Source organism: Diospyros lotus, chromosome 10 (genome assembly GCF_014633365.1).
Source record: "Diospyros lotus cultivar Yz01 chromosome 10, ASM1463336v1, whole genome shotgun sequence".
NCBI lineage: Eukaryota > Viridiplantae > Streptophyta > Magnoliopsida > Ericales > Ebenaceae > Diospyros > Diospyros lotus.
Window position 1 is genome coordinate 1,606,531 of NC_068347.1, and position 27,342 is coordinate 1,633,872.

General features: G+C 37.7%; 2 protein-coding genes across 2 annotated transcripts; both read right to left on the bottom strand.

The window, feature by feature from the left end:
- Window positions 1–15,492: 15,492 nt before the first annotated feature.
- On the bottom strand, window positions 15,493–16,519 carry LOC127810985 (uncharacterized). Its single transcript, XM_052350639.1, has one exon. The coding sequence runs from the start codon at window positions 16,477–16,479 to the stop codon at window positions 15,814–15,816; it is 666 nt and encodes a 221-aa protein (XP_052206599.1). The 5' UTR covers window positions 16,480–16,519; the 3' UTR covers window positions 15,493–15,813.
- A 7,550-nt stretch (window positions 16,520–24,069) lies between these two features.
- Window positions 24,070–24,645, bottom strand: LOC127811787 (uncharacterized). Its single transcript, XM_052351958.1, has one exon. The coding sequence runs from the start codon at window positions 24,643–24,645 to the stop codon at window positions 24,070–24,072; it is 576 nt and encodes a 191-aa protein (XP_052207918.1).
- Window positions 24,646–27,342: the final 2,697 nt, after the last annotated feature.

Genomic DNA, 27,342 nt, shown 5'->3' on the forward strand with positions numbered 1-27,342 from the left:
TTGTGGGCGTGCATGTATATTGTTTTGCTTCCGCTGTTATATTTTTCGTATGTATGCATGCCAGGGTATTTTTTGTCTTATGTCTATTTCTCTTCCCTTATGTAAACGCTTTCGTTCAGATAGACCGGGTGATTGAGATATCCGGGCGAAGATGCTTACAGTAGACGTGTCTAGTTACATGTACCCCAACACATTGCAAAACAAAAATGTGGGCTCTTGTCTTTGCTTATTCCTCACATTTCCCACTAAAAAAATTATTTATTCTTGAATGCGTATGAGAAAAACTTTGGTCTGATGAGACAAAATTAGCCCTGGCCTCTATTAGTGAAGGATGAGGACTTCCAAAGCTTGAGACGTGGCAATGCTATTTTAAGGCATGTGATGGTGGTTGTTAGTGTTAGAATTTTTCATTTGCTATTAATGTGTTTTTTGGGCAATTAGGGATAATGGATATAAAAATAAAACAATTTTGATACTTGCTTGCTTTTCTAAATAAGCTAACAATTTAGATCTAGGTTCCACAGAAATAGAAATAGAAAATAGATGCGATGCGAAATGAAAATCAAGAAATCACATTTTTCAAAATGTAGAAAATAGAAATGTAGGGAAAATGCATAAATAAATAAAAATATAGGGGTCTTTTTGTAAATTTAATTTTTAATATATAAAATTATTAAAAATAGTTATTCAATCAAAAAATAAATATAAATTCTATAATGCATTCAAATAAACATGGACTAAATTCCATCATCCATGAACTATGACTTACTAATTAAAAATAAACAATGAATTTAAAAAACTAATCAAACATAATACAAACAATAAATTTAAAATTTTACTTACTTTTAAAAACAAACAATAAATTTAAAAATTTTGAGTTAGACCTGGTTAGAGATATAATTTTTCCCATCTCTAACATTTTCATGGACATAATAAAAAATGTTTATGATATTTTTCTATTATTATGAAATGGCTTTAAGAAACGTCTTTTTGGCATTTTAGAATCGTCGAAACGACACCTTCAAAATGTTTCTGTGCATCATAGATTTAGATAGTTGAAAAGAAAAAAAAAAAAAACCCTTACTATCATGTTATTTAGGCAATGTGTCTACTCATTAGGATAACAAATAAATACATATAAATATGTATAATAACTTATTATTAGTAGTTTCATTTTAAAATTTGGTATAGTTAAACTTAATATATCTCAAGTTGTCAACAACTACTTTAATTATCTTTATTTTTTGTGATCTCTTTTAATGAAGTAAGATTGACCATCTTTCATATATGTTATATACACCATAAAATTCACATTTATTTCTTTAACACGTGACTATGGAAAATGAAATTACACCACTATATTCGACTTTTTTAAGTGAATATGAGTTTACGCGTTGAGCTACAAGTAATCCATGTGAAAAATTTTGGTATAATGAGACAAAAAATAGCTCTAACCCCTCCAAGGCATGCAAGGTGGTCAATTGTGTTAAATTTTTTCATTGAATGTTTTTGATTTTTTTGCAATGGTAATGGTATTGGATTTAGAAACAAAATAATTTAGATTTTTTATTTTTTATTTTCAAATAAGATGGTTGAGAAGAAAGGAAACACTTTTTGTCATATCATTTAAGCGACGAGCCTACTCAGTTGCATAACAAATAAGTAACATATAAACTTGTATGCGAACATTTAGAGAAACATTTGAACTCTCATTTCAAGGCAATCTATACAATCTTTTATCATTACTTTAAAAGATTTCTATAAAATTATAACCCAATATGCTCTCAAATAGTATTAAGTTGATACCTCTTTCTTTAGTTTAATTTGGAAAAAAATCAAAGAGTATGGAAGGAACCGTGATCTAACATGGAGAGATCATACACTTCAAATAACAACCCTTTAGCAATACATGAATCAAATATTGGGATTTGATTGGAATTTGTCGAATACTTTAACAATTTTTACTTCTGTAATTCAACGTCATAGATACTACCAACATTTGATGCACACAAACACCGAAACAATGCTGTTTTGGCATTTCTAAAATGTTTCATAATCCAAAATGATAAAACCCCCCAAAAAAACGTTTCCAAGCCATTTTCATAATTTTGAAAACATTTTAGCGCCGTTTTACAATATTAAAAAAATATTAGAGACATAATCAAGTTGTGATTATGTAATTATATTTGATTGAATAATTATTTTTTATAATTTTTTAATTTAAAAATTATATTAACAAAAAAATCTTATATTTTTTATTGACGTATTTCTTCACATTTTCGTTTTCTATTTTTTTTAAATATCATTTCCTTATTTTTATTTCTTAACCTACCCATTTTTTAATTTCCATTTTGGTGTAACCTACCTACCAACTACCAAAAAATTATAACTCTATTTAGTCCCTCAAATTATTGAGTCATGATACATATACCTTGTACGTACCTATAAAAAAATAATCCCATTTAATTTAGAATTTAAAGAGCTATTTAACAAAAACTAGTCCCATTGCTGTAAAGTAGTTGTATTAATACTTGGGCTTAAGTTCCTCCATTCAAGCTTCAATGATGAAGCCCAAACTCTTTTTATGGTCAATACCATACCATGGGGATATCAAGATATCATTCTAGATTTATAATAAAATTAATAACATAAATTATAAAAATATATAAACATGGTAAAGTTTTCAATAAAAAAATACTATAACCTAAGATAAAAAAAAACATAAATAATGCTATTTATCTAAACTGGAGATGAATCTCCAGTCTAGTTGAAGGTTTCTAATGAAAATATGTCAACTAGATTAGAGATCCATCGTAAATATAGATAAATAACATTACTCTATAAGTATACATAACATAAAATAAGTAACAATTTTGCCTAAACATGTTCACAACCTATTCAAAATAAACAAATTTGCCTAAATAACCAGTTTAACATAACCTAACACAATAACAATATTTCAAAAATCAAGTAATCAACATAAACATACATAATGTTTGCACTTTTTTTGCACAATTTGATATCATTGAAAGGTTTAGAGTTTTTACTTTTGCCTTGGCTACGTGAAAATAAGAGGTAAATTATGAGAAGTAAAATAAAAATATTAGATTACCTAACGAACAAAAAATTTACTTGGAGGTTGGTACTAGGTGGTACCACACTATCTTAAGATTCTGACTAGTATTATCCAGCATTGATTGATATCTAGACCAAAATGGTACCAAATATATTTAATATTGTTTTGTGATAGATACAGTACGATGTTGACAAACATGATATCTAAGGGCACTAGCACCTTGAGTTCTTGGAACTTGTCCTAAAAATTGACAACACTTTATAGACAGTTCAAGATAATTAATGCCCTTCCCTTCCTTTCTTTAGGACGTTCTTCTCTCAAATGGCAGAAATACTGTTTAGAAAGATCCACAAATAGAAGAACAAGAGAAATGAAAGCCAACAATTATTTTTTGACAACACCGCATCTACTGATATTACTATGGATTTTATGCCAGAAACAAGTACTCATTCTTCAAAATAAAACTTGTCCCTCAAATCAGTCATATGGGCATCACCAGATCAAATTTCAATGGGCAATGTAAGAAGACAAACAGTGAGTGCAAGAAAGATCAGTGGAGAATTTGAGGTTTGTAAGGTTTCAAGCAAACAGACTACATGGACCCAACCAGCTGAAAACCAAAAGGGTCTAAATATTAGGCATCAAACAAAGTTCTCAGTATTGCTTTGTTGAAATGCTAAACCCACATCACTCATCTCCGTTTATCAATTTGACCACAGCCATCCCACTCCTCCATAAGAGTGGGCGTGGGCGTGGGCGTGGGCGTGTGTATCCAATGTCACAGTTTACGTAACAACCATTGTGATAGCAAAATATGTTATGGGCCTTTCTAATTTACTCATCTTATATAGATGTATTTCTCACCCTAAGGCTGGCAATTTTTACTTCATAAATCATCTATTGGTTGCTTGATAAAGGAAAATCACCCTGTTGAAGTGACTCTGCCGGAATTCTTTTCATGTCAAAGATATTCTACTGGTTCATTCCAAGCAAAGTCAATTCGTTTGGTCCAAGCCAATCCACAAAATACGAAGTTCTAGATTATTATAATATTGACCAAGAACTTAAAGATACTATTCTACTCATGTCGAGGGATATTTGATAGTCTAAAAAATTCATTAAATGCCAACAAGGAATACCAACAAGACAAAGCTAAATGAAAGGTGCCTTTTTATTCATGCATGCTCTTGTGAAATTAAATTATAATGATAGTTCATGGCCAGATGGATGTTATTGGTACCATTTATTTAGCTATCAAAACGAGGGACTTTGAGATGAACAAACATGCTACGGTATGATTGATATTTGGCATCATTAAATTTCTTCAATAATGCAACATAAACATTCATTAATTTCTGGTAGTAATTTGTTTGTTTAATATGATGAGTTCCAAGTGAATAGCTCAGTGACCTTACATCCTAGAATTAACGAGTCTATTTACAGCTTAACAAACTCCACCAAATTCTTCAATCCTAGGGTTAATGAGTCTATTTGCAGGAAGGAAGAATATATTGAGCTTTGATGAGTCTAGCTTCTCCATTGCTACCGTTACATATTTCTAGTAACTACAACCATAATATAAGGGTGCATTCCTCTGTTATGAAGTTATAATTATCTTCTTTTTTCCTTTGTCAATGAGATGCTTGAAAATGTTCCAAACATACGTTTGATATCTCACCTATGTTCTGGTTTCACTTTCAGCTTTCTTCCTACTTCTATTCATTACGTCCTATCAATTTCTTTCCTTCCACCAAGTATTGTGCTTATTTCTCTCCTACAAAACAGGGGCTACCAAAACACAACATTCTTCCCAAGCTTTCTGATCTTCTCTTCATTTATCAGACATTTCAAGATTGTTCCAAACACACCATCCCCGGCTCACCTCCATTTTAGTTTCAGTTTCATCCTTCTTCCTACTCGTTTACTCTGCCAGTGAATTCCTTTCCTTCCATGCACCTATAATTGTATTTACTTTTCTACTATGAGATGAGCTTCCAAGATGGCAATATTCTTCCCTAGCTCTCTTATCTTCCCTATATTTTGTTTTTCTTCCTACTTTTTCTTATATCATCTCCTCCTTCACATACATTTACTATCTCCTTCCCCTACATAAATGGGCTCTTCCTCCGCAAAGGCAAAAAGCTAAAAAACATAAACCCCCTGAAATATATAGGACTGTTAGGTTCTATTTGTATTTTGATTAAAAAAAAATACAAATAATAACAAAGAGTAAAACCCCCTATGTGTCACGACCCCAAGGGCATTAAGAGTAATTGTTCTTTTACAGGTAATTTTCTTTGTTGTACCTAAGGCTGTTATAGGATTGTACTTTCAGTTTGTTGCTAACTGAAAGGATGCAACAGCTTATTAATAGGCTAAAGAGTAGAGAATAGGCAACTTATGAATGAATTTGAATTCTGTTTCTCTCTCTATTCTTCTGATTTCTCCCTCCCTTTCTATTCTCTCACTCCCGATTTATTCTATAATTCCATTGTCAGTCTAAGGTAAACCCTAGGAGCGTGTCAATTGATATCAGAGCCAGGCGATCTCCAGCCATTTGATTTAGATCAACTCGACGGCAAGCAGCAAATCTGAACAATCAGAGCTCATCGCAATTGCAATCGGATTTCGGAATTAGATGATCGGTACATCAATGGAACCGATCTGCAGATCAGGTACCTCTACCGATTGGACCTGGTGAACCATGATAGTTGATTGATCTACAGTGCGATTGGCAAATTGAGTGATGATGGAAGGAACTAGAATGAAGCAGCTGGAAACTCGATTGGATGCAATGGAGATCGACCTTCACCAGAATCAAGAGCAACTGGAGGATAGATTGGAGACGATGGAACTCGGGCTTCGCCAGACTCAAGAAGAGGTGAGGCGAGTCGAGGCAGAGCCAAGAATTTGGCTACTAGGGAAGCGATGATTACGGTGGAGAAGAATATGAGAGAAGACTTCTCTAGTTTCAGAGAAGAATTTGCAGGATTTGGCCATGGGGATATCAAAATCTCCACCGTAATCTAGAGAAGTCTTCTGACTAGGATCAGGACTTCTCTCATATTCTTCTGCGGGCAGATTTTCCTCCGAGGTCCACCACAGCTCCGATTCTAGTGGAAAGAAGAACTTGACATTGTGCTCCTGATCCTCCAGAAACAGAGGAGTGGTCGGAGTATGTGCCAGAAGCATCAATGTGGGGAGCCTATACGACTCAACACCACACTCCAATGCCGAGGCTGGAAATTCCAGCATTCGACGGTGACAAACCGAGATGGTGGATCCGGCAATGTGAACGATTCTTTCACTACTATTGGGTGGTTGAATGCCAAAAGGTGAATTTCGCTGCCACTTATCTTAATGACATGGCAGACCCATGGTTCCAAGGCTAGAGCAAGAGAACAAAATTGAATTGGTAGGAGTTTGTGGAAGATTTCTGTGTTCGTTTTGGAGAAAGGACAATGACGGATACAATAGAAGAGTTCAACAAGTTAAGGCAGGAAGGTTCAGCAAACGATTATCATATCAAATTTGAGGAGCTGAAATCACTGTTGATCATTTCTCATCTGACCTTTAGATGAATTGTATTTTGTGTCCAGCCTCATCAATGTTCTCAAGGATGAGTTGAGGTCCACTGTCAAGATGATGCAGCCTGCAACAGAGAAGCAGGCTGCTGAGAAGGCAAGGCTACTGGAGCTTGCCTTGGAAGCTATTTTCAATAAGTACACGCCCTCAACAGAAATTCAGCCTTCGTTCAATCAACAACTGGAAGGAAATCAAGGAAATAAGAATTCTGGGGTTTATCCTAACCCTGTTGCAGCTAAATCATCTACTATGGAGCAGAGGAGGAGGTTAGGATTATGCTATACATGTGGAGACAAATTCAGTCCTGGCCACCAATGTCAAAGACAGTTAATGAGCATAGAAGGAGTAGAGGGCAAAGATGGAGAAGAAGAATCAACAAGAATTGGGTGATGAAAAAGACACAATTGTAATAAGTTTCTTGGGGACCAAAAACCTCTTTTTTTGGGGGGGTGGGGGGAATTGTCACGACCCCATGGGCATTAGGAGTAATTGTTCTTTTACATGTAATTTTCTTTGTTGTACCTTAGGTTGTTATAGGATTGTACTTCCAGTTTCTTACTAACTGAAAGGATGCAACACCTATAAATAGGCTAAAGAGTAGAGAATATGCAGTTTATGAGTGAATTTGAATTCTGTTTCTCTCTCTTGATTCTTCTGAATGCTCCCTCCAATCTTCTAAATTCTCCCTCCTCCTGATTTCTCTCTTCTTTTCTACTCTGTCACTCCTGATTTATTCCATAATTCCATTCTCAGTCCTAGGTAAACCCTAGGAACGTGTCACTATGATCTAAATCACAAATCAAATAAGATAGATTATATGTTCCCATATATAGCTCATACATATGTCACAACTCCAAGGGCATAGGAGTCTTTTTCTGTTACATGTATTTGTCTTTGTTGTACGTTAGGCTATTAGGGTGTTGTACCTATAGTTAGTTACTAATTGAAGGGATGTAACAACCTATAAATAGGCTGTAGAAGTAGAGAATGGAAGCTTACGTATGAGTTTGAATTCCATTTCCCTCTCTCAATTCTCCAAACTCTCCCTCGGTTTTCCTCTCTTCTCCCTCAATTCTCTCTGATATGTCCTTTCTCCCCTACCCTTTCTGCTCTTTCTTTCCTGTGTTCTTACTAAATTTCTTTCTAAACCCTAGCCAAACCCCTAGGGTCGGAACATTTGGTATCAGAGCCGACAATTCTTGGCTGTGATTCCACCAAAAGTAGTTAGTCAATCACTGTAAAATTGGCCAGTAGAAGCAAATTTCAAAGGTGATCATCGGCTATTGATAGGCGATTGTTCTCGATCCGATTCAGGAGAGATCAAGGATGGATAGTAACCAAGAGACTTCACATTTATCGGCTTGGAATTGAAGTTGGTTGAGGAGAACTCAGGACCACTGAGTTTAGATTTTAAGGAAGGCGACTGGGGAAAACAATCTCCTGGGCGATTGCTAAACATCAACGAATTGTAGATCAGAAGTGATTCTAGTGAAGTAGATCTGCTTAGTTCTTAGGAAGCTGAACGAGGCAAGTTCAAACACTAGGTTGCAGAACTAATTAAGGCGGTAGGTATTTCTAGAAGCGGCGATAATTCTGACAATCCTTGGCAGTAGGTTTGGGAGTTAAAGCAGTGATTTCCGACGATACAGGCTTGAAGAGGATGGTGATTGGGTAGCGATCGTGAATCACTTCGATCCAGCGAGTAGTGAAGGTGAGATTGAAGCAGAGCCTTGAGCGATTTATGTTCATAATAGCTGATTGTTGGCAACTACAGTGGAGCTTGAGGCGAACCTATCAATTCCGACTGAACAAAGTCAGACGGAATTCCGCTAAATTTTATTCGGATTTGGAAGGAAGGTGCAGTCACTGCATGTGACTTCGATCGTCGTTCTAAAGCAATTGGATCTAGGTTACTGCATGTGACCAAGGCAAGAATAAAGGTGTCATGACCCTAGGGTTTAGCTAGGGTCTAGGAAGGAAATTGGAAGAATTCGGGAGAGAAACAGAAAAGAATTGGAGGGAGAGAGAGAGAACAGAAATCAAGAGAAAAGGGAGAATGAGAGAGAGAAAGTAAGGAGGGAAATATGAATTCACTATATCATTCCAACATACTCTTCTCTACATATTAGAGCCTATTTATAGGCTATTCAACTGAAAGAAAAATCTAGAAACAACACCCGTGTGCACTACAACGGAACTAATAGCATCTCCTAACAAACAATGGTAACTAATTACAGTATTAACCCTCTAATTCTCCTTGGGTCGTGACAATCCCCCCTCATTGAAAGGTTTATTGTCCCCAAGAAACTTACAGCAATTGGGCCATTGCTCATATCCAATACCAACTTTCTCTATTTGTTTTATTCCTCTTTCTTTCTTTCTCCTCCTAGGCCTCTTCTTCTTCGTTCTTAGGTTTCCACAATCAGTTCCAAGCATAATTTGGCCTAGAACTTCAACCTGATTGAGTTCAAGCCCAATACACCCACCTCTTGCACTATCCGTCCAATCAAAATTGGTCTCCCATGTAAGAACATGATCAACCACACCTGGACTGATATAGTTAGCAGCTGAAACTTGGAGTCTAAAGGGAAGTCTAACTGTGTCCTTGACTTCCATTAGTAGTTCATTATCGTCTAATACAAGTAAGGATGGTAGACCTACATCCATAGCTGTCGTTACTGTATTCCCATTCAATCCACGGCCATCCTTTGTTGCAAGAATATCAACATCATCTTGGAAATGCAGTAATGGAGAATTGTAGACTTGCCTTGGATACTCAGACCAAGGTTGTCAATGAGCATTAGAATTAGGAGCTATTGCAACTTTAATCCCAGCCAACGGTTCATCCCTCAATGTAGTAAACAACAACTCGGATTTGCCCGTGGAAATAAAAACCGACACAACAGCAAGAGTTTTGTTCCCTTCAACAAAACTTTTGACTTCTTCCGCTATATCCCTTAGCTTTCCTCCAGCTAGTGTTATCTTCACCTTTTCGTTGCCTATTTTAACCTAAGCCACAAAATCCTCAACTTTTCCCAAAACCACATCCCCCACATTGGGCAATTCTCCATATATTGGACTAAGCCCCCGGGGTAATGCAAAGGACTTTGCTTCCTCTGTCAATCCCTCTAATAATTCTTCATTTTTTTCCTACCAGCTCTCATTAGGCACATCCAGATGTATTAGCTCTCCCCTTGGTTGCCAAACAGCTGTAACCAGATTCATGTCAATAGAATTCTCCTTCAGTGGAGTTCCAATAGTATTTGTAATATTGCTTTCCTCTGCAGCATCAACGACCAACATTTATTCCTCACCCTCGACTAATTTTTCTGTTAGAATGCCCTGATCCCCTGTTGGTAATTCAGCAACATCTTCTTTTTGTTCATCGGAATATTTTTGAAGCTCACTCTCAACATTTTTCTCCTCCACTTCAGCAACATCTTCTTTTTGCTCACTGGAATATTTTAGAAGCTCGCTCTCCACAACTTTCTTCTCCAAGAGTCCTCTGTTACGGGTAATTCAATCATGATGATTGATTGTTTGAATCAATCATCTTCTGGTTAGAACTTTCGGGATGGTCATCTGAAACGTTTCTTTTTGGTTTGTCGAAGAATTCAATAGGAAATCTATAGTGATACTTCTTAATTAGTATCTTTGCAAACTCTTGGAGCTACTCGTGTAACATACGACTGAATTCTTTGCACGTTTTATGTACCACACCGCTTGTTTCTTTATGGCTTTGACTAAACTGATTATCAATTTTCTTTTCCCGTGTCCCATGATTCTTCTGGCCAAATTGCTTATGATTTCTGTTGTATTCAACTGAAAATGCAGCATTCTTCTGTTGCGATTGAGACTCGGATTGTCTCATGTGTGCACTACTCATGGTTGACTTCTCACGAACAGTACATCCCACTGAAAATGCAACATTCTTTTGCTGTAATTGAGACTCCAATGGTCTCATACTTACACTACCCCCCATGGCCAACTTTTCACAAACAACATACTTCAACAACCAAGGAATAGGAGTTCTGTACATTCTGGATCCAACCCCTCAACGAGCTAATTAGTTCTGAATTTAAATTGCCTCAAACGCACATGAAATTACTGTCGGAAGCAATGGTCCTGCTCGAATCCAAAAATTGAACGGAAATTCGAATTAGCTGGTCCATTACAGTCATGAGAATAACTTCGCTCTATGACGCCTTTTGATTTGGACCGTGAGATGATTAGAAATCACCTGACCCTGCTCCTCCCTTAATCCTTCCTCATTTGATAAGGGTTATTCACCAAATTTGTTTGAACTGGCTGTGACAACCTTCCTCACCCGCGTCATCAACTCCAGTAAAGCTCCTGCAACCTGTCTTCCGCTTTAGTCGCATGCGCCTGGGCCGTCTGCTTCACTCTTCGACGGACTCACACCCCTTTGGAACGTCCGCTATAGTGGCAAACGCTTGGTGGTCTGCTTAACTCTCCGACGGACTGTCACTTCTCACGAATGACGGTTGTCCACTTCTTTGGCGTGCTCACTGGTTGACCCACCTCCGTCTGACTACAAGACTGCCGGCTTTGGTCGGAATCACCTTCCGATCCAAGCGAGTAACACACCGCCAAGCTCTAGTGGGATTCACCTTCAAATCAGAGCCGCAATAGAAACATAACCAAGGATGGTATTGCTTTGATACCAAATGTCACGACCCTAGGCTTTAGCTAGGGTCTAGGAAGGAAATTGGAAGAATTCAGGAGAGAAACATAGAAGAATTGGAGGGAGAGACAAATCAAAAATCAAGAGAAAGAAGGGAAAACAAGGGAGAACGAGAGAGAGAAAGTAAGGAGGGAAATATGAATTCACTATATCATTCCAACATACTCTTCTCTACATACTGGAGCCTATTTATAGGCTATTCAACTGAAAGAAAAATCTAGAAACAACACTCATGTGCATTACAACCAGGCTAACAGCATTTCCGAACAAACAATAGTAACTAATTACAGTATTAACCCTCTAATTCTCCTTGGGTCGTGACAGAAGGTTGTTGACTGGCAAGCGATTGATTCTAAGAGGTGAGTTGGGTTTGTTAAATCGAGGACGGAAAGAAATTTTAGAGACAGTCCTTGGAAGTTGTATAAGAGGCGATTAGCAAGAGGTCGTTACAGAGGTAAAGCAGATTCTTGGAAGGAGGATTTGTAGCAGTCGATTCTCGACTACTGTATCTCAGATCAGGCAATTATTGGAGGTTGTTTAGCAACAATTGAACTTTGGAGGTTGTTCTGAATCAGAGATTAAGGAAGATTGTGCAAAACAATGATCTATGGAAGATCGATTTTCTGAGGTTGTTGATCATTTTAAGAGGTGAAATCCTGAAGCTAAGGAATCTACGGTAACGTAGGAGGAGATGACCCACATTCGGGTGGATAGTGTGGCCAAAAAAGAAAACACGCGGGAGGATCTAGCTGCCTCTCAAGAAAGAGTGTAGAAAGACTTGAAGAGGCACTGAAAGACAATGTAGCAACATGGCCAGCGGACCCACAGCATGTTCAACATGTTGTCTTTACTACCTCAATTCTGGTTATCACCGGATTTTCCTACCCAGGCAGTAGCTGATCCAATTTTGCCCAACCATGGTATCCTACCTATGATCTATGGACTGCAAGAGATAGAGGAACTCCCGGCCTTGGAACTAGAAATTAAGGTAAGCGGATCATTTTCCCACACTCCGAATCAATACCCCAATGCCTGGGAAAGGGAGGCCAGGCGGACTGATTTTGCTGGAAATTTACATGACCAATTTGGAGAGAAGAACATGATTGATGTGATTGATGAGTTCAACAAATTAAGGCAAGAGGGATTGATGACAGATTATCAGATTAAATTTGAAGAATTAAGGTCCTTGATGTTAACTTTGGAACCTGCCTTAACAAAGCGATACTTCATCTCCAATTTTATTAGTGGTCTAAAGAACGAACTGAGGTCAATAGTCAAGATGATGATGCTTGCAACAGTGAAACAAACGGTTAAGAAAGCAAGGTTTTAGGAACACGCCTTGGAAGCCATTTTCAGAAAGCATGGGCTGCAACCTAATGGATCTACAAAGAGCAACCAACAAATTGAAGGAGCCTCTAAGGTTGCAAATTATGTCCAACAGGAATCTAAGGAAAAATTGGAGTTGGACCCGCCAGTTGTAACTGAAAACTCCAACAATGAAGAGAGATCGGACATGGATATCGGTGGGAATCATAGTTCATATTTGTAGGAAGTTGATGAAGTAGCATTGGAAGATGAGGATGATGTTGCAGATAGGTTCCATGTCACTGAAGAAAGACAGCCATGCAATGAGGACCTGCACCAAAGAAAGAAGCAAGAGGCTGAGGACTTGCGCAATCCTACTGTCGCTGTGAGCGAGAACAACCATGTGGTTCAGAAGATGATGGAAAAGGAGGCTACTGCCACACGGTTCAGGAGTTTGGATATTGGAGAAGGGACAGTTGACATGGAGATCTAGAAGTCTCTATTGAAGATGAGGAAGGAGAAAAGGTTGTGAAGATGGGAGAGGATATGACTACACCAACCTCGGAGTTTGAAGATTACAATGGTGAGGGAATCAGTACTTTAATTAAAGTGAATGCCCAATGGAGTACACTTCAAGGTTGGTTAGAGATTGACGGAGGATACTTGTGCTTGGAAGAAATTCTTGTTGAGGGGAACAAGACTCATGTTGTTTTGTTTGTCCCTATTTCAATTGGAGAGCTGCAGCGTCAAATCAGATTTTGACTTGCTGAGAAGTTTGAATTTCTTTTTATGATGGGAAATGATATTGTTACAGGAATGACAACTCAATTGGAACCATTTTCAATGACAATAAGGAAGAGATGGATGGCTAAAATTGGTGTTGCAACAAGTCATACTGCCATTACTATTAAGGAAAAAGAAAAGGATAAGCTAAAGAAAAGGATAAGCTAAAGAAAAGGAAAATAAGAGTTAAGAACAAGAAAAGGCACAGAAGAAACTAGATGGAGAAGATGGGTATTGGATGAAGAAACAACGGCTTGATTGAAATAAATTTCTTGGGGACAAGAAATCTTTCAAGGAGAGGAGATTGTCACGACCTCGAGCATAAAAGTAATTTTTTTGTTACATGTATTTGTCTTTGTTGTACCTTAGGTTCTTAGGGTCACAGTTACCTAATACGCCCCTCCCCCCCGGGAACCACGTTCCAGTACGCACGCACTGGAACGCAGTGCGTTTGCGTCTTGGAACGCTTGGGGAAGCGTCCCAGTTCCCTTGTAATGAAGACCCGGATCTTTGATGCCATTAATTTTGGCCTACACTCAGGCCCGCCATTAACCCTTCCTCAGACCCTCTCTCGCTCAAGCGCCCGCCGCCCACCCCCTCTGCCCTTCTCCCTTTCTCGCTTTGCTCGTTGTCGGCTGCGGGCTGCTGTCTCTCGCTCTCACTTGCTCCGGCCTCCGTGCCTTCGTCAGACGACTCGAACCGTCGCAGAGGTCGCTGACTCGCTCACCTTCCTCGGTTGCTCGCCTCGCTCAATCGCTCTTCCTTGCTGCCTCTCTCTAGCTCCGTTGCTCGCCTGCGTTGCCTCGCCCTTGATCGTCGCTCGCCCTCACCGGCCGTCGGCTCTCCCCTCAGTCTCTTGCCTGCTACCTCTCTGGCTCTCTCGCTTCGTCGCATCTACAGGTGGAGACTCTCAGTTGCATCAGCTGGTGGAGACAATAAGCTTAGCGTCTCTCGTGAGTTGTGATTTCATTTTTTGCCTAAAGCTTTTTATTGGGACTCCACATCTCATTCTATTTTTTTAAATTTTATGATTTTATAATTATTATATTAATATTTATTTATTTAATATTTTTATTATTATTAATATATTTAAAAAACTAAGTGACGAACCGGCGAACCGAAGAAGCCTACCCCTCACGTACCGCGTTCCGGGAAAAGTGGCGTACCACGTTCTCGTACCGCGTTCCGCGTACCGAACGTTCCATGAACCAGGTAACTATGGTTAGGGTGTTATACCTACAGTTAGTTACTAACTGAAGGGATGTAACAACCTATAAATAGGTTGTAGAAGTAGAGAATGGCAGCTTATGAATGAATTTGAATTCCATTTCCCTCTCTTAATTCTCCAAACTCTCGCTCGGTTTTCCTCTCTTCTCCCTCAATTCTCTCTATTATGTTCTCTCTCTCCTTCCCTTTCTGCTCTTTCTTTCCTACGTTCTTACCAAATTCCTTTCTAAACCCTAGCCAAACCCCTAGAGTCATAACAACATAATAATCATCTAATTAAGGGACCCTTGAAGGCGAAGATAGGGTAGCATGGTGAGCAACTTAGAGAAGGGACAACCAGCTGACGTTTGACTAATAATAGATTCCATGTGAAAATTTGGCAGGTCAGTGTTACTTCCGAATCAGGAATACAGAATTATACAATTAGTCCATGTCACGTCTTTCGCATTCTCCTGGTTTTGTTATGAAATCTACAATTCTATCAAAGAAAACAAAATTATACAACTCGATCAGGCAATAATGCAAAGCACTTTGAAATTTACTAGTTACTCATATTTTCAAAATTAATGATGCAATCCAATGAAATAAAGCAATCTTTGCCATCAAAACCCACAAAAGCCTTGATCTCTCTTTTATTTTAACTAACCAGGAGAAAGTCTATAGATAGGAATTACAGGTCCTAAGATGAAATAACTGGTTTGGATCTTCTAAGGCCAATTTTGTGCGACTTATGTTTCATCAATCACTTGACAATCACAAGAGACAAACAAAAATTTCTCCAACAAAATTACGTTTTATCAAGAAATTCCCATGCACAAACAGTACATTCATTAGAATTTACACAGACAAAGATACAAAAGTCTGTGCAATTAAAGAAACCAACCAAGAGAATTGCACATAGAAACATCCCGTTTACTCAGCATCTCCAATTTCAAGGTCCAATCATGATCGAATCCATTGCACCAATATGCAAGCTTTACCACCAAAACAAACAAAATAATACCGGGAAAAAAAAGAAACATCAAGCAACTCACAAATTTTCCCACGAAAATTATGCTTGATCGTGAAATTCATGAATTCTTCCCCTAAAGAGAAGAAGTTTGAATCATCACTTGACACGCCTCCGTGATTGCTACCGCAACTTGTTCCGCAGTATATAAACATCAGTCTCTTCGTAGGCGTAATCCGGATGTAAATGCTCGTGCGGCACCTTATCGGCGTCGAAAACCCGGTCGCAGAGCTCCCAGAACAACCGATGGGCCTCCGGAGACCTCAATTGGTACCCGAGGAGTACGGCGCCGGAGTCCGCCACCAAGGCCTCCATGGCAGAGATGAGCGGCGCGACGCTGGACTCGATGTAAACAACGTCGGTGGCGATGACAAGGTCGAATGGCGGGTTTAGGGATTTGATTTGGTCCGGATTGGACCAGTAGAGCTGCGCCGTCTTTAGGGTTTTGCCGAGCACCGGCTTGTTGCGCTTGAGATTGTGTTTCAGGGCGGGCATCACCGGGGCGATGTCGGTGACGACGACGTTGTGGAGGCCGAGGAGGTGGAGTCCCATGGCGGCGGCACCGCATCCGGCCCCGAGCTCGACGGCGCGCTTGTTGCGGAAGTCAAGGAGAGCGGCGTAGGGGTTGCTGGGTTGGGCGGCGGAGAACCACCGCTCGACGAACTTGACGAGGACGAGAGAGCAGGGCCAGACGGTGGTGCCGACGTGCATCGTGCCGTTGTCTTGCTGGATTGAGAGCAGCGCGCCGCCCACTGGCAGCTCGATCACCGGCGAGTCTGTGAATCGCATGGTGATTCCCTCAACTTTCAGTGGGTTGGATATTGATACGGTCAATTGGTGGATCTATATACTCAATGATTTAGATTTCATCATATTAAATAATATATTTAAATTTAATTAAATAACTTACATAATAAAAATAAAGCAAAAAATTACATTATCAAATATGAATTTGTTGTGTGACATGCCCAAATTTTAGTTATTGGGTTTATTGAGGACACAAGGATGTTTGAGAAATTAGAAATAATAAATATTAAGAATATGGTTAGAAGAATGAAAAATAATAAAATAACCACAAACGATGAAAATATCTTATTTTCATGCACATAGAATGGGAGCTATGTGAGCTAAACATGTTTAAGAAGGTAGCATGTCACCATTCCACAATCCCTAATGTAAGAAGTAATCATACCATAAGGATGTTCTTCAATATTCTTGCCACAAATCGATACTCAATGTAGGAAGCATTACATGCTAAGCATTTTGTTGAGGTGGAATTATAAGGTTTACCCAACACATAGAGAGCTTAATGGAGGTTGGAGAAAACCAAAGTCATACCCAACGAGGGTGTACGAGTTTGGGTGGGGGAACTTGTGATGCCTACACTCCTTAAAGCATTTCTTCTACAATAGGTATAAAAAGGGCAAACAAGGGCATGTTTCCCCTATTTTCTACTTCGAGCACTTCTTAGTGTCCTTCCTTCAATAGTGAGTTCTTGCTTTTTTTTGCCATGTGCAATTGTTGCCAACAATTATTGTTTCCTCCTTAATCTCTCTCGCTCTCTTTGTCTATTATCTCCTTGGTTGTCTCCACCATCACGAACCATCTTGTCACAACCTCATACCTCTCTCTCATTTCTATGATTTTGTTATTGCCATCTTAACCTTTGCATTACTACCACCCTCCAAACATCATTCTGTCCCTTAATCTCCTTTCTGGAAACATATAATGATCCATGTATGTTTCCCTCTCATTTTTATTTTTTTTGTCTTTGCTCTCTCTATTTTCAACTGCCTTCAATTGCATGCTCTTTGTTTCTCAAAATCTCTTCGCTAACCCCACTAAAGTTTGTTTGATTTTCCCCTCATTGTACATCTTTCTCTCATAGTCTTGGTCTCAATAACTCTCTTAGGTTGGGAGGCATTCATATTTGAGGATGTTGATTCACCATAGGCTTATTTCATGTGTGGGTTTGGTGTTATTTAGATTAATGGTATTATTTTGAGCTTGGCTATTTTCTTCACTCTTTTGTGTATAGGTTGCTTTGATTTTTTTTTTTTAGATACCTAGAAGATCTTTGGGAGATTTCTATTTTTCATTTGAGTTTGGTGTAGCAAGTGATGTGTTACGATTTGGGGTTCCTGTATATATAGGTTGTAAGTCAGTTCAAAGAAAGTGTGTCATTTAGTTACGGGCTTCCTTAAATCACATTATTGGTCATTTTTTTATTTGAGAAATTTCGTAATTTATGGTTCGACTTCTTATTTATTTTTTGTTTCAAGTTTCATTTTTGACAAATAGCCTATCAGATTTTTGTTAATTGTTTTGGTTTATTTAGGCAAGAAAAATTCATAACTAACACAAAACAAATGCACACAATCGCTTTTAGCCACTTTTTTTAAAAAAAAAAAAATCGTTTTTAGCCACTCAAACAAACTAATTACATTCTATAGTTACTTTTTTTTTTTCATTTTTTTCAAGTTTTGTACTTAACTGGAAATATGATAGGGTCAAAACTGCCTGGGTTAAAGCTTAAAAAAAAAGACAAACTTACAAAATTAGTTAACAGAGTTAAAACTGATAAAATAGAGAGTGTAATTAATTTGTTTGAGTGGCTAAAAATGATTTTGTTTCCCAAAAAAGTGGCTGAAAACGATTTTTTTGTGAGTCATGGTTAACTTTTGCAATTTTCACTATTTAGGCTAGGTTTATTTGATGGGTAGAACGTTGAAGAGAGGTTAATGAAGATGATGAAGACCATTGTTGCTATGGTGGGGGATTGAAATCTTTAGGAGATTCAATGGGAGGTCAACTCTTAGGGAGACGGGAAGTTTAAAGAAGAGATATATAGGGCAAAGTTTTAGATGGTCGAATACCTAACCAAATTTCTTATTTATTAATAATGTTTCTATTTATCAATAAAAGAAAGTAAACTTTAGTTTTTTCCTAAGTGCTTTGGATAATTATAGTTGTGGTTTGAATGATTGAATCATAAGTTCCAAAACTTTGAATAGTTCGAATCCTAAGTTCATTTTTTTGTGACTTATGACTCCTTGCTAGCACGATCACATGAATGATAAAATTATTTTTTTGTAATATTTTTTTGTTAAAAGATGGTGTAAAACTATCATTTTCTTCAAGAATATGAGTTTTTTTTTTTTTTTTTTTTGCTTAGATGAGAATAAACATCTACGATGCAAGACAAAGCTAAGCCCAAAAGGAATACCCTAAGACATGCTCAAGCCAACACTCTAAAAGGCATAAACTACATGACTAAGGAAAATACCATACACATCGACCTATAGATTGAACCTAACAACTAAGGAAAAGAATCAAAACTACAAACTAACACTACAAACACCAACATCTCAAATAGTAAAAGGAATAAGAAGGAAATAAAGAGCTACAACTTTTAACCCTTGGCACCTACTAGTTGATGATAGAGTAAAAGGTTAATTTGGAGCAAGTGGCTAGCTAAGGTCGATTACAACCATACCATGCAACCTAAACCAAACACAATATGTTCTAGCAAAGTATATTTGCAAACATTAATCAGCTTTAATTTATGCTAAGTAAAGCTTAAAGCCTAACAAAACATACTGCAACCTTAAAAAAAAAGCCTAAGAATCGACTATTTCTTTGGATCCCTTATATGAAACACCAAGGAAAAGCATCAAAAGCTTAAACATCGTTGAATATAATAATTCTTACCATTGATAACAACTAAAACAACTAGTTGAGACAAATAGTGTATCCTCATAAGGGTATTTATGAAAACTTGCTTTTAGAAAATAAGCCTCAATGTGACTATACCAAGCTCGTGGAACTTATTTTAATCCATAAAGAGCTTTCTTTAATTTATAAACTTTATGCTCATTTCCAATCTTAATATAACTAGGGGATTGTTCAACAAATACCTCTTCCTCCAAGTTTCCATGCAAGAACATCGATTTGACATCCAATTAGAAGATAAGCCACGAATTTTGCGCTGCCAATGCAATCACCAATATGATTGTGTCATGTCTTGCAATTGGAGCAAAAATTTCTGTATAATCAACTTCATATTCTTGTTGGATCGGGAGGTGCTATGGCACACACCAAAAGAGGGGGTGAATAGGTAATTTTAAAAACTTGATATAATTTGAAATTCTTTAAAAAAAAAACAGTTTAATGCAAGTGAGGATAATGAAATGATAACAATGATAAATAAATCAAATAACACAAGTAATAGAAGAACACAAAGAATTTATAGTGGTTCGACTTAATCCAAGCCTAATCCACTACCTTAGCTCCTCACTAAGAATTTTCAAAACAATCCACTATCAACCCCCTACTCAACCCAAGTAGGTCCTCTAGTCCTCGACTAGGAAATTTACAAACCTCCCAATCAAATGGGTCCTTTAGCTATATAAGCTAGGAAATACAAGAAATGTACAATTAGAGAGAATCTAAGAGATGAACCTCTTAGTTACAATGTCTCTCAAGATTAAATAAGGCTTAAATGAATGTATACAGATTTAGATTAAAGCCTTGAAGAGAGAAAAATACAATAGTGAAAGCGTAAATTTTATAAGCTCGAGTAAAAATGATTTGAACTCTTTAGATCAACTTGTTCCCATCCATTTTCCTCTTCTTGATCATCCATAAGTTGTATATATAGGCATCCATAAAGATTGAAGAGGAAACTAGCCGTTTGTGACTGTTGAAATTTGAAAAACTAGCTGTTGGAAGCTTTCTGTGAAAAGAGATAGTCGACAGAAGATAATGTATAGTCGACTATATTTCCAAATAAAACTAGGCATAGTCGACAGACAAAAAAACATAGTCGACTATTGCTCAACCAAAACTACTCATAGTCGACAAACACATTCAGATAGTCAACAGATCCATAAATACAAAGAAATTTTATAACATTATATACATATATAGTCGACAGAAAAAAAAGTCATAGTTGACTATCCTTACATAATAGTCGATAGAAGCCATACATAGTCGACAGAACATTCAAGCATAGTTGACTATCCTTAGGCATAGTCAACTATCCTCAAATGCATAGTCGACTATTGACAGGCATAGTCGACAGCACTAAAATACATAGTTAACTATCCATAGACATAGTCAACAAAGCACAAATACATAGTCGACTATTCCTTTTATAAAAACTGAACCGTTAAATGATAACATGAAAAAAGAATATTTGAATCATAAAATTCTTTAACATTGAACTCTCTTAACTTTATTTCATCATCAAAATACAATTGTTTTTCATCATCAAAATCATATCAAAGGCAGAACATCAATTTTTGCTTATATCCCTTAGCCACTAACCGTGCCTTATACTCGTCAACTTCACCGTTTTCCTTGAACTTTGTTTTGAAGACCCACTTTACACCAATGGTTTTGTGCCCTTCTGGAAGATCAGTTAGCTCCCAAGTGTCATTCCTTTTAATAGCTTCAATTTCAGCATCCATTGCATATTGCCATTTTGTTTCTTTGATAACACTTTCAAAAGTTGTAGGGTCACAATCTGCAAACAAAGCAAAATGAGTAATTGCATCGTCATTTGCATCAATTCCAGTTACCTCATAATCTTACATCCATGCGGGCCTTTTTTGAACATGGCAAAGAGATTCAGTTGCGACATCACTAACTTCTTCTGTTGTTGGCAACATTTTAGCGGCTGTTAAAGTAGCATTTGCTGAATTTTTGAGCATTGGAGCTAGACCGTCTGGGCCCAATCTTGGCCCTTTCCCCAGGCCCAATCTCAGCCCCATCCCTAGGCCCAATCTCGGTCCTCTCTTTGGGCCCAATCTTGGTCCTCCCTCTGGGCCTAACCTTAGCCTAGGACCAGTCTGCCATAACATCATTGCAACCCCTATTGGGTATCCTCGCGACTGTCTCAGATCTCATCCTTATTAATGGAGGATTCCATCCATATTAATGAGGGTCCCGTCGCCACCATGCTATCACCTGGGAACCTTCATCGGCGCCAGATAGTCAGTCCTATCACCTACAAATGCATGACGCATAAATGCATGAGGACGTCTCCTCCTCCTCCTATATCAGCCAGCTCTTCTCAAAGCCAAGATATGTTCTGACCTCTGATCTACTGATACAATGTCTTTTCCTTACTCTCTTACTCATGCGAGCGTTAGAATGCTTGCAGGTGCCAGTCGCCCCCCGGATGGACCCGTCGCCGGATCCCGTGCCCTACCGTTGCGATCCTGACTCCGATCATCTTCTTTTGGTCAGGAAGGAACATCTGGCACTCACCATGGGGCCCGGTAAAAATTACCTACCCTACAACTTCACTAGAGCTTTTCAAACCAACCTCCTCGTTGCCATACCATGGTGCGAACCAGAAACACCCCCGCCTAAGAACTGAATGACACCGACCATCTCCTGCAAAACCCAATTGTCACAGAAGTCCTTCTTCAGACGGTCCAACAACTCTAGAATCAAGTTACAGAATTGACCCGAAACCAGTAGTGCGACTAACCCAACAAGTGGGTCGATTACGATGTAGAAGACAATCGTCACCAACACCACCAGACTACCCATACCCCTATTCCCCCACCTTCCATGTCCTTGTACTCCTACAATCACCCATTTTCTAAGTTTATCATGGCTGGACCTTTACCTGACGGCTTTTGCCCCTTACACCTTGGAACCTTATAACGGTACCACCGACCCTTAAGACCATCTCACCACATTCAACGCCACCATGCAGATAAGCGGAAGCTCAAACTCGATCATGTGTCGATCATTTCCTAGCACTCTGAGAAAGTCGGCCATGTTATGGTTCTTGTCCTTGGAGCTTAATGCTATCCACGACTTCTCCGAGTTAACCACTCACTTCCTCACTCATTTCTCCACTAGTCGAGCTCATCACAAGACGTCAGCCAGTTTTATCAACCTGAGACAAGGTACAAACATGGGCTTTCCTTTGGTAGTCCCTAGGAACCCTTGGTATATCCCCGTTTTCCCATCACCTTGATATCACCTGAAGCCGGATCACCCCGTCCCCGCTTGACCAACTTAATACAAGACCAAGTCATCCACAATCTTGAAGAGACCTTCACTATCGCATAGGACTTGAGTGGGTTGTTGCCTATCCCAATCCCAAGTGCTTTCTTCATAAAAAAAATGTCTCTGTTGGCTACAATTTTCTTTGTTATTGGATTGAACAGTTTGTATGCCTTGGATGCTTCGCTAACATCGAGAAAGACACTTTTCTCCTTTATCATCAAGCTTCTTCCTATTCTCATTTGGGGCATGTGCATAGGTGATGCACCCAAAAATTATAAAATGATCTATAGTTGGTCTCCTTCCACTCCAAGCCTTCTCTAGTGTCACATATTGAACAACAAGAGTGCGACTTCTATTTAAGATGTGAATGCTCCAACTTACTACTTCCGGCCAAAAAGTCTTTGGGATTCTTCCTCTTGCTACCAAGCTTCTCACCATATTGAGGATGGTTCTATTTTTCCTCTCCGATACACCATATTGTTGCGGCGTATAAGTAGTTGTGAGCTCTCTTCGAATGCCATGAACTTCACAAAAATCTTCAAATGCTGTAGAACAATATTCACCACCGCAATTAGTTCGGAGAGTCTTAATAGTCTTTCTCGTCTCATTTTCAACACGAGCCTTAAAGCTTTTAAATGCATTAAAAGCCTCTAATTTTACCTGTAAAAAATAAACTCAAGTTTTTTGAGAATAATCATCAATGAAGGTAATTAAGTATCTTTTACCTCCATTAGAAATTGGACTTATTAACCCACAAATGTCAGAGTGAACCAACTCCAAAACCTTTTTTGCTCTCCATGACTTTCCTTTGGGGAATTGAGAACGATGTTGTTTGCCAACAACACATTCTTCACAAACTTGGGAAGGAGTTGAAATTTGAGGAAGACTAGTCACCATATTCTTTTGTTGGAGGATCTTCAATCCACCAAAACACAAGTGGCTATATTGAAAATGCCACAACCATGAAGGGTCTTTCACTTCAGCCATAAAGCAAGATTGAACATTCTCAATCTTCAATAGAAACAACCTTTTGAACTCATTTGCACAATAACAACAGCTCCTCTAATAGGATCATAAATTTCACAAGCACTATTTTGAATAGTGATAACGTAACCCTTTTCTTGCAATTGACTACCACTTAAACAAATTACTTTTTAAGTCAGGAACATATAGCACATTAGAAATTGTTTCCACAAAACCATTCTTGGTTCGTATCTTAATGTCACATTTTCCCATCAGATTCATAGTAGAACAATCACTAAAACTAACTGTAGAACGAAAGCCTTCATTTAAATAAGAAAAATAAGACTTATTTCCACTCATGTGGTTACTGTAACCCGTATCTTCATACTAAATATCTGTCTCTAGTTCCTTGTCAGCTTGAACCGCCATCAACAAAGTTTCTCCTTCTTTGTTTTTAGCAAAATTTGACTTCTCTGCCTTGTCATTAGGCAACCTAGTATAACGTTCAGAACAATAATGACCAAATTTATGACATCTGAAGCACTCTACCTTGGATTTGTCAAAATCCCGTCCTTTGCCTTTGCCTTGAAATTGGTCATCATTGGCTTTGAAATTCCTGTTGCCATCTCTACTGCTTCCATCTCCTCTTCCTTTACTCCTTCCTCTAAATCTTGAGGAATGAGTATTAGTAGAAGCCTTCAAAGCTTGCTTCTCCATCACTAAACTTATGTTCATCTTTTGCTCATGGACTAGTAAAAATCTTTGCATTTCATCGAGAGAGAGTGCATCTATATCCTTCGATTCTTTAATTGAGCAGATAACATAATCGAACTTTGGTGTAAGGGAACGCAATATCTTCTCCACGATGGTAACATCTTTCATCTTCTCGCCATGAAATCGCATCTTGTTGCTTATGTCCATAGTTTTGGCACAATAGCTAGTGACAAATTCTCCGTCCTTCATCTACAGAGTCTTAAAAATTTGATGGGTGTCGAATCCAACAAATAATAAATTTTTACTCTTAAAAATGTAAATTGTGATAGTGATGAGTAAGGTCGTATCCACAAGGATTGGTTAGATTGTTTCATTTGAAAATTAAAATAAATAGAAAAAAAACGATTGGGGGTTTTGAAATTTGGAATTTGAACAATTTAAAATAAAACAAATGCAAGGATATGAATTAACAGAAAATCAATTTAAACAAGTATCCAGTCCAAGGTATAATCTTAGAATTGATTCGAGAAATTGATCATTGATGCAAAAATAAAATCCTTCATATTTTCACTAAATTGGTTATGGTTATTAACAAGCTCTAATAACCGATCCCTCCTTACTTTGATGATAATCAAGACAAGTTCATTGATTATTTCCCTTGTTAATAAACAACCCTAAACAAGCTCTTAAAATTTAATTTATCAACAGCTTTAATTACTAGAAAGACGACCAATTCTAACCAATGAATACACAAGCTCGATTCATTTAAGCTAGATTATATATCTCTTTAACATAAGTTGAAGACCTATCCGTAATCAATAATGTTAATTGCCACCAGTATTAGAACATCTAAACAATTACGAATTTAGATTTTTAATTGACGATATATTGTTCTGACAATTATACAACGAGCTCTTTGTATTAATTAATCAAAACAATAATTTCAACAAACATAGAAGATATATAAATAAAGAAAAAATAAGAGAATAATGAAAATCAATTCAATCTCACAATTCTTGCATAATCAAAACTTCGATTATATATCTTTATATTGGAATAAGAGTTTAGCAATCCATTAAAAATAAAAAAAAACACCTAAAGAAGAGAGAAAAAGAGACGTCTGAGGGAGAAGAGAACGAGCGCCCCCGTGTCGTCCGTTCTTCCCTGCGTGCAACGGCTCTTCTCCAATCCCCCAATTCAGCACTCCCATGTGTTCCTTTTAATTTCACCGCCTCTGTGTTCTTTTCTCCTTTCCCATCAAATACATAATATATTATTAATATATATTCACAGTGCCCTAGCTTTCTCCAAATTGAACATGGGCCCCACTTCAATTGGTTATTCAATTCGGCGCTTCCTCGGCCTTCAAATGCCACTTCAATCTCCAATTAGCCTTTATTATTTAATGTTATATGGCATGGCCTTCTATATAATAATATATAAATGTATGCACATGGCACCCTCCAATTGTAGACTTCACGGCTTCACTGCTTGCTCCAATTCTTCTTTATTTTTCCTGCAAAATCAATATATAACATTTATATAAATACGTGTAAGAAATAATAATAAATAATAAATGTGTGAGATTTATTTTTATTTTTCCATTTTTTTATTTTTTATTTTTATTTTTTTAAACATAATTTATTAAACTTTTCCACTAATGTCTTATATATAAAATATTATTATAAACAAGTATTATAAGACCTAAAACATGCTAAATAAACTAAATGTTAGGAGAATAAAATTATAAAATTATGAGCTTATCACCATGAAATCGCATCTTGTTGATTATGTCCATAATTTTGGCACAATAGCTAGTGACAAATTCTCCGTCCTTCATCTATAAAGTCTCAAAATCCCTTTTTAAGGCTTGAAGCTATGAACGCTTCACTCTGGTAGAGCCTTGATATTTCATCTTTATGGAATCCCAAATATCCTTGGAAGTATCTTTGCAAAGAATAGTTTCCAAGATGGGATGATCAATTGCCTGAAAGAGATAATTTTTCGCCTTCAAATCTTTCAGCGTTCTCGCTTCCAACTCTGTTTTCTGGGCATCCGTCAAAATTTCACCTTCTGTTGCCACTCCAACTATAGATTTCATCTTTCTTGCTTCCAACTTTGCTTTCTGGGCATCCGTCAAAATTTCACTTTCTGTTGCCACTCTAACTATAGATTTCATCTTTCTTGCTTCCAACTTTGCTGTCTGGGCATCCATCAGAATTTTTCCTTCTGCTGGCACTCTAACTCCAGATTCGACGATTGACCAATACTCCTTGGACCATAGGAAATTCTCCATCAGTATGCTCTAATGGTCATAGTGACCATCAAAGCATCGAAAAGCTGCTTGCACAAAATTGCTCGCTAAGGCCATAGGTGATAAAGGAGAAATAGGGCAAAGTTATGGCTTTTTCTCACGTGTTTCTCTCCTTTTATTGGATGTAGCCAGGCTCTGATACCACTAATACAAAAAATAGAAGAGAAGAGCAAGACTTTAACGAGAGATGAGAATATATAATAGCAAGTTGTTGTTACTACAATTTCTTTTAATTGAAGTAGCCTTTATATAGGCTTATAGAAAAAATAGAAAACAAAAAACGTGGGTGTCAAGGCCCCCTTCCGGATATACCCGCTAGCATAGGACATCTGAAAGAGAGTCCATCCAAAATGGAATTACAAAAGCAAACATAACCAAAACTTCATCAAATAACTGGCTCACTTATACTAGGAGCGATAATCTTTCTTATAATATTTCTTTGGGCTTATAAGCCATACAATTTTCAAAATAAACAAGGCTCCATAACATACAAAAGAAATAACCTTCTACACTGGCCCCCCTCACAAGTCCCAAAAATCTTTAGGTCGGGGGAGATCTCTATACACTACTGAACTCAACTTCAAGCCCCACTAAATTCCCCTTTTGCTATTGATTTTCCCTTACCTGGAATG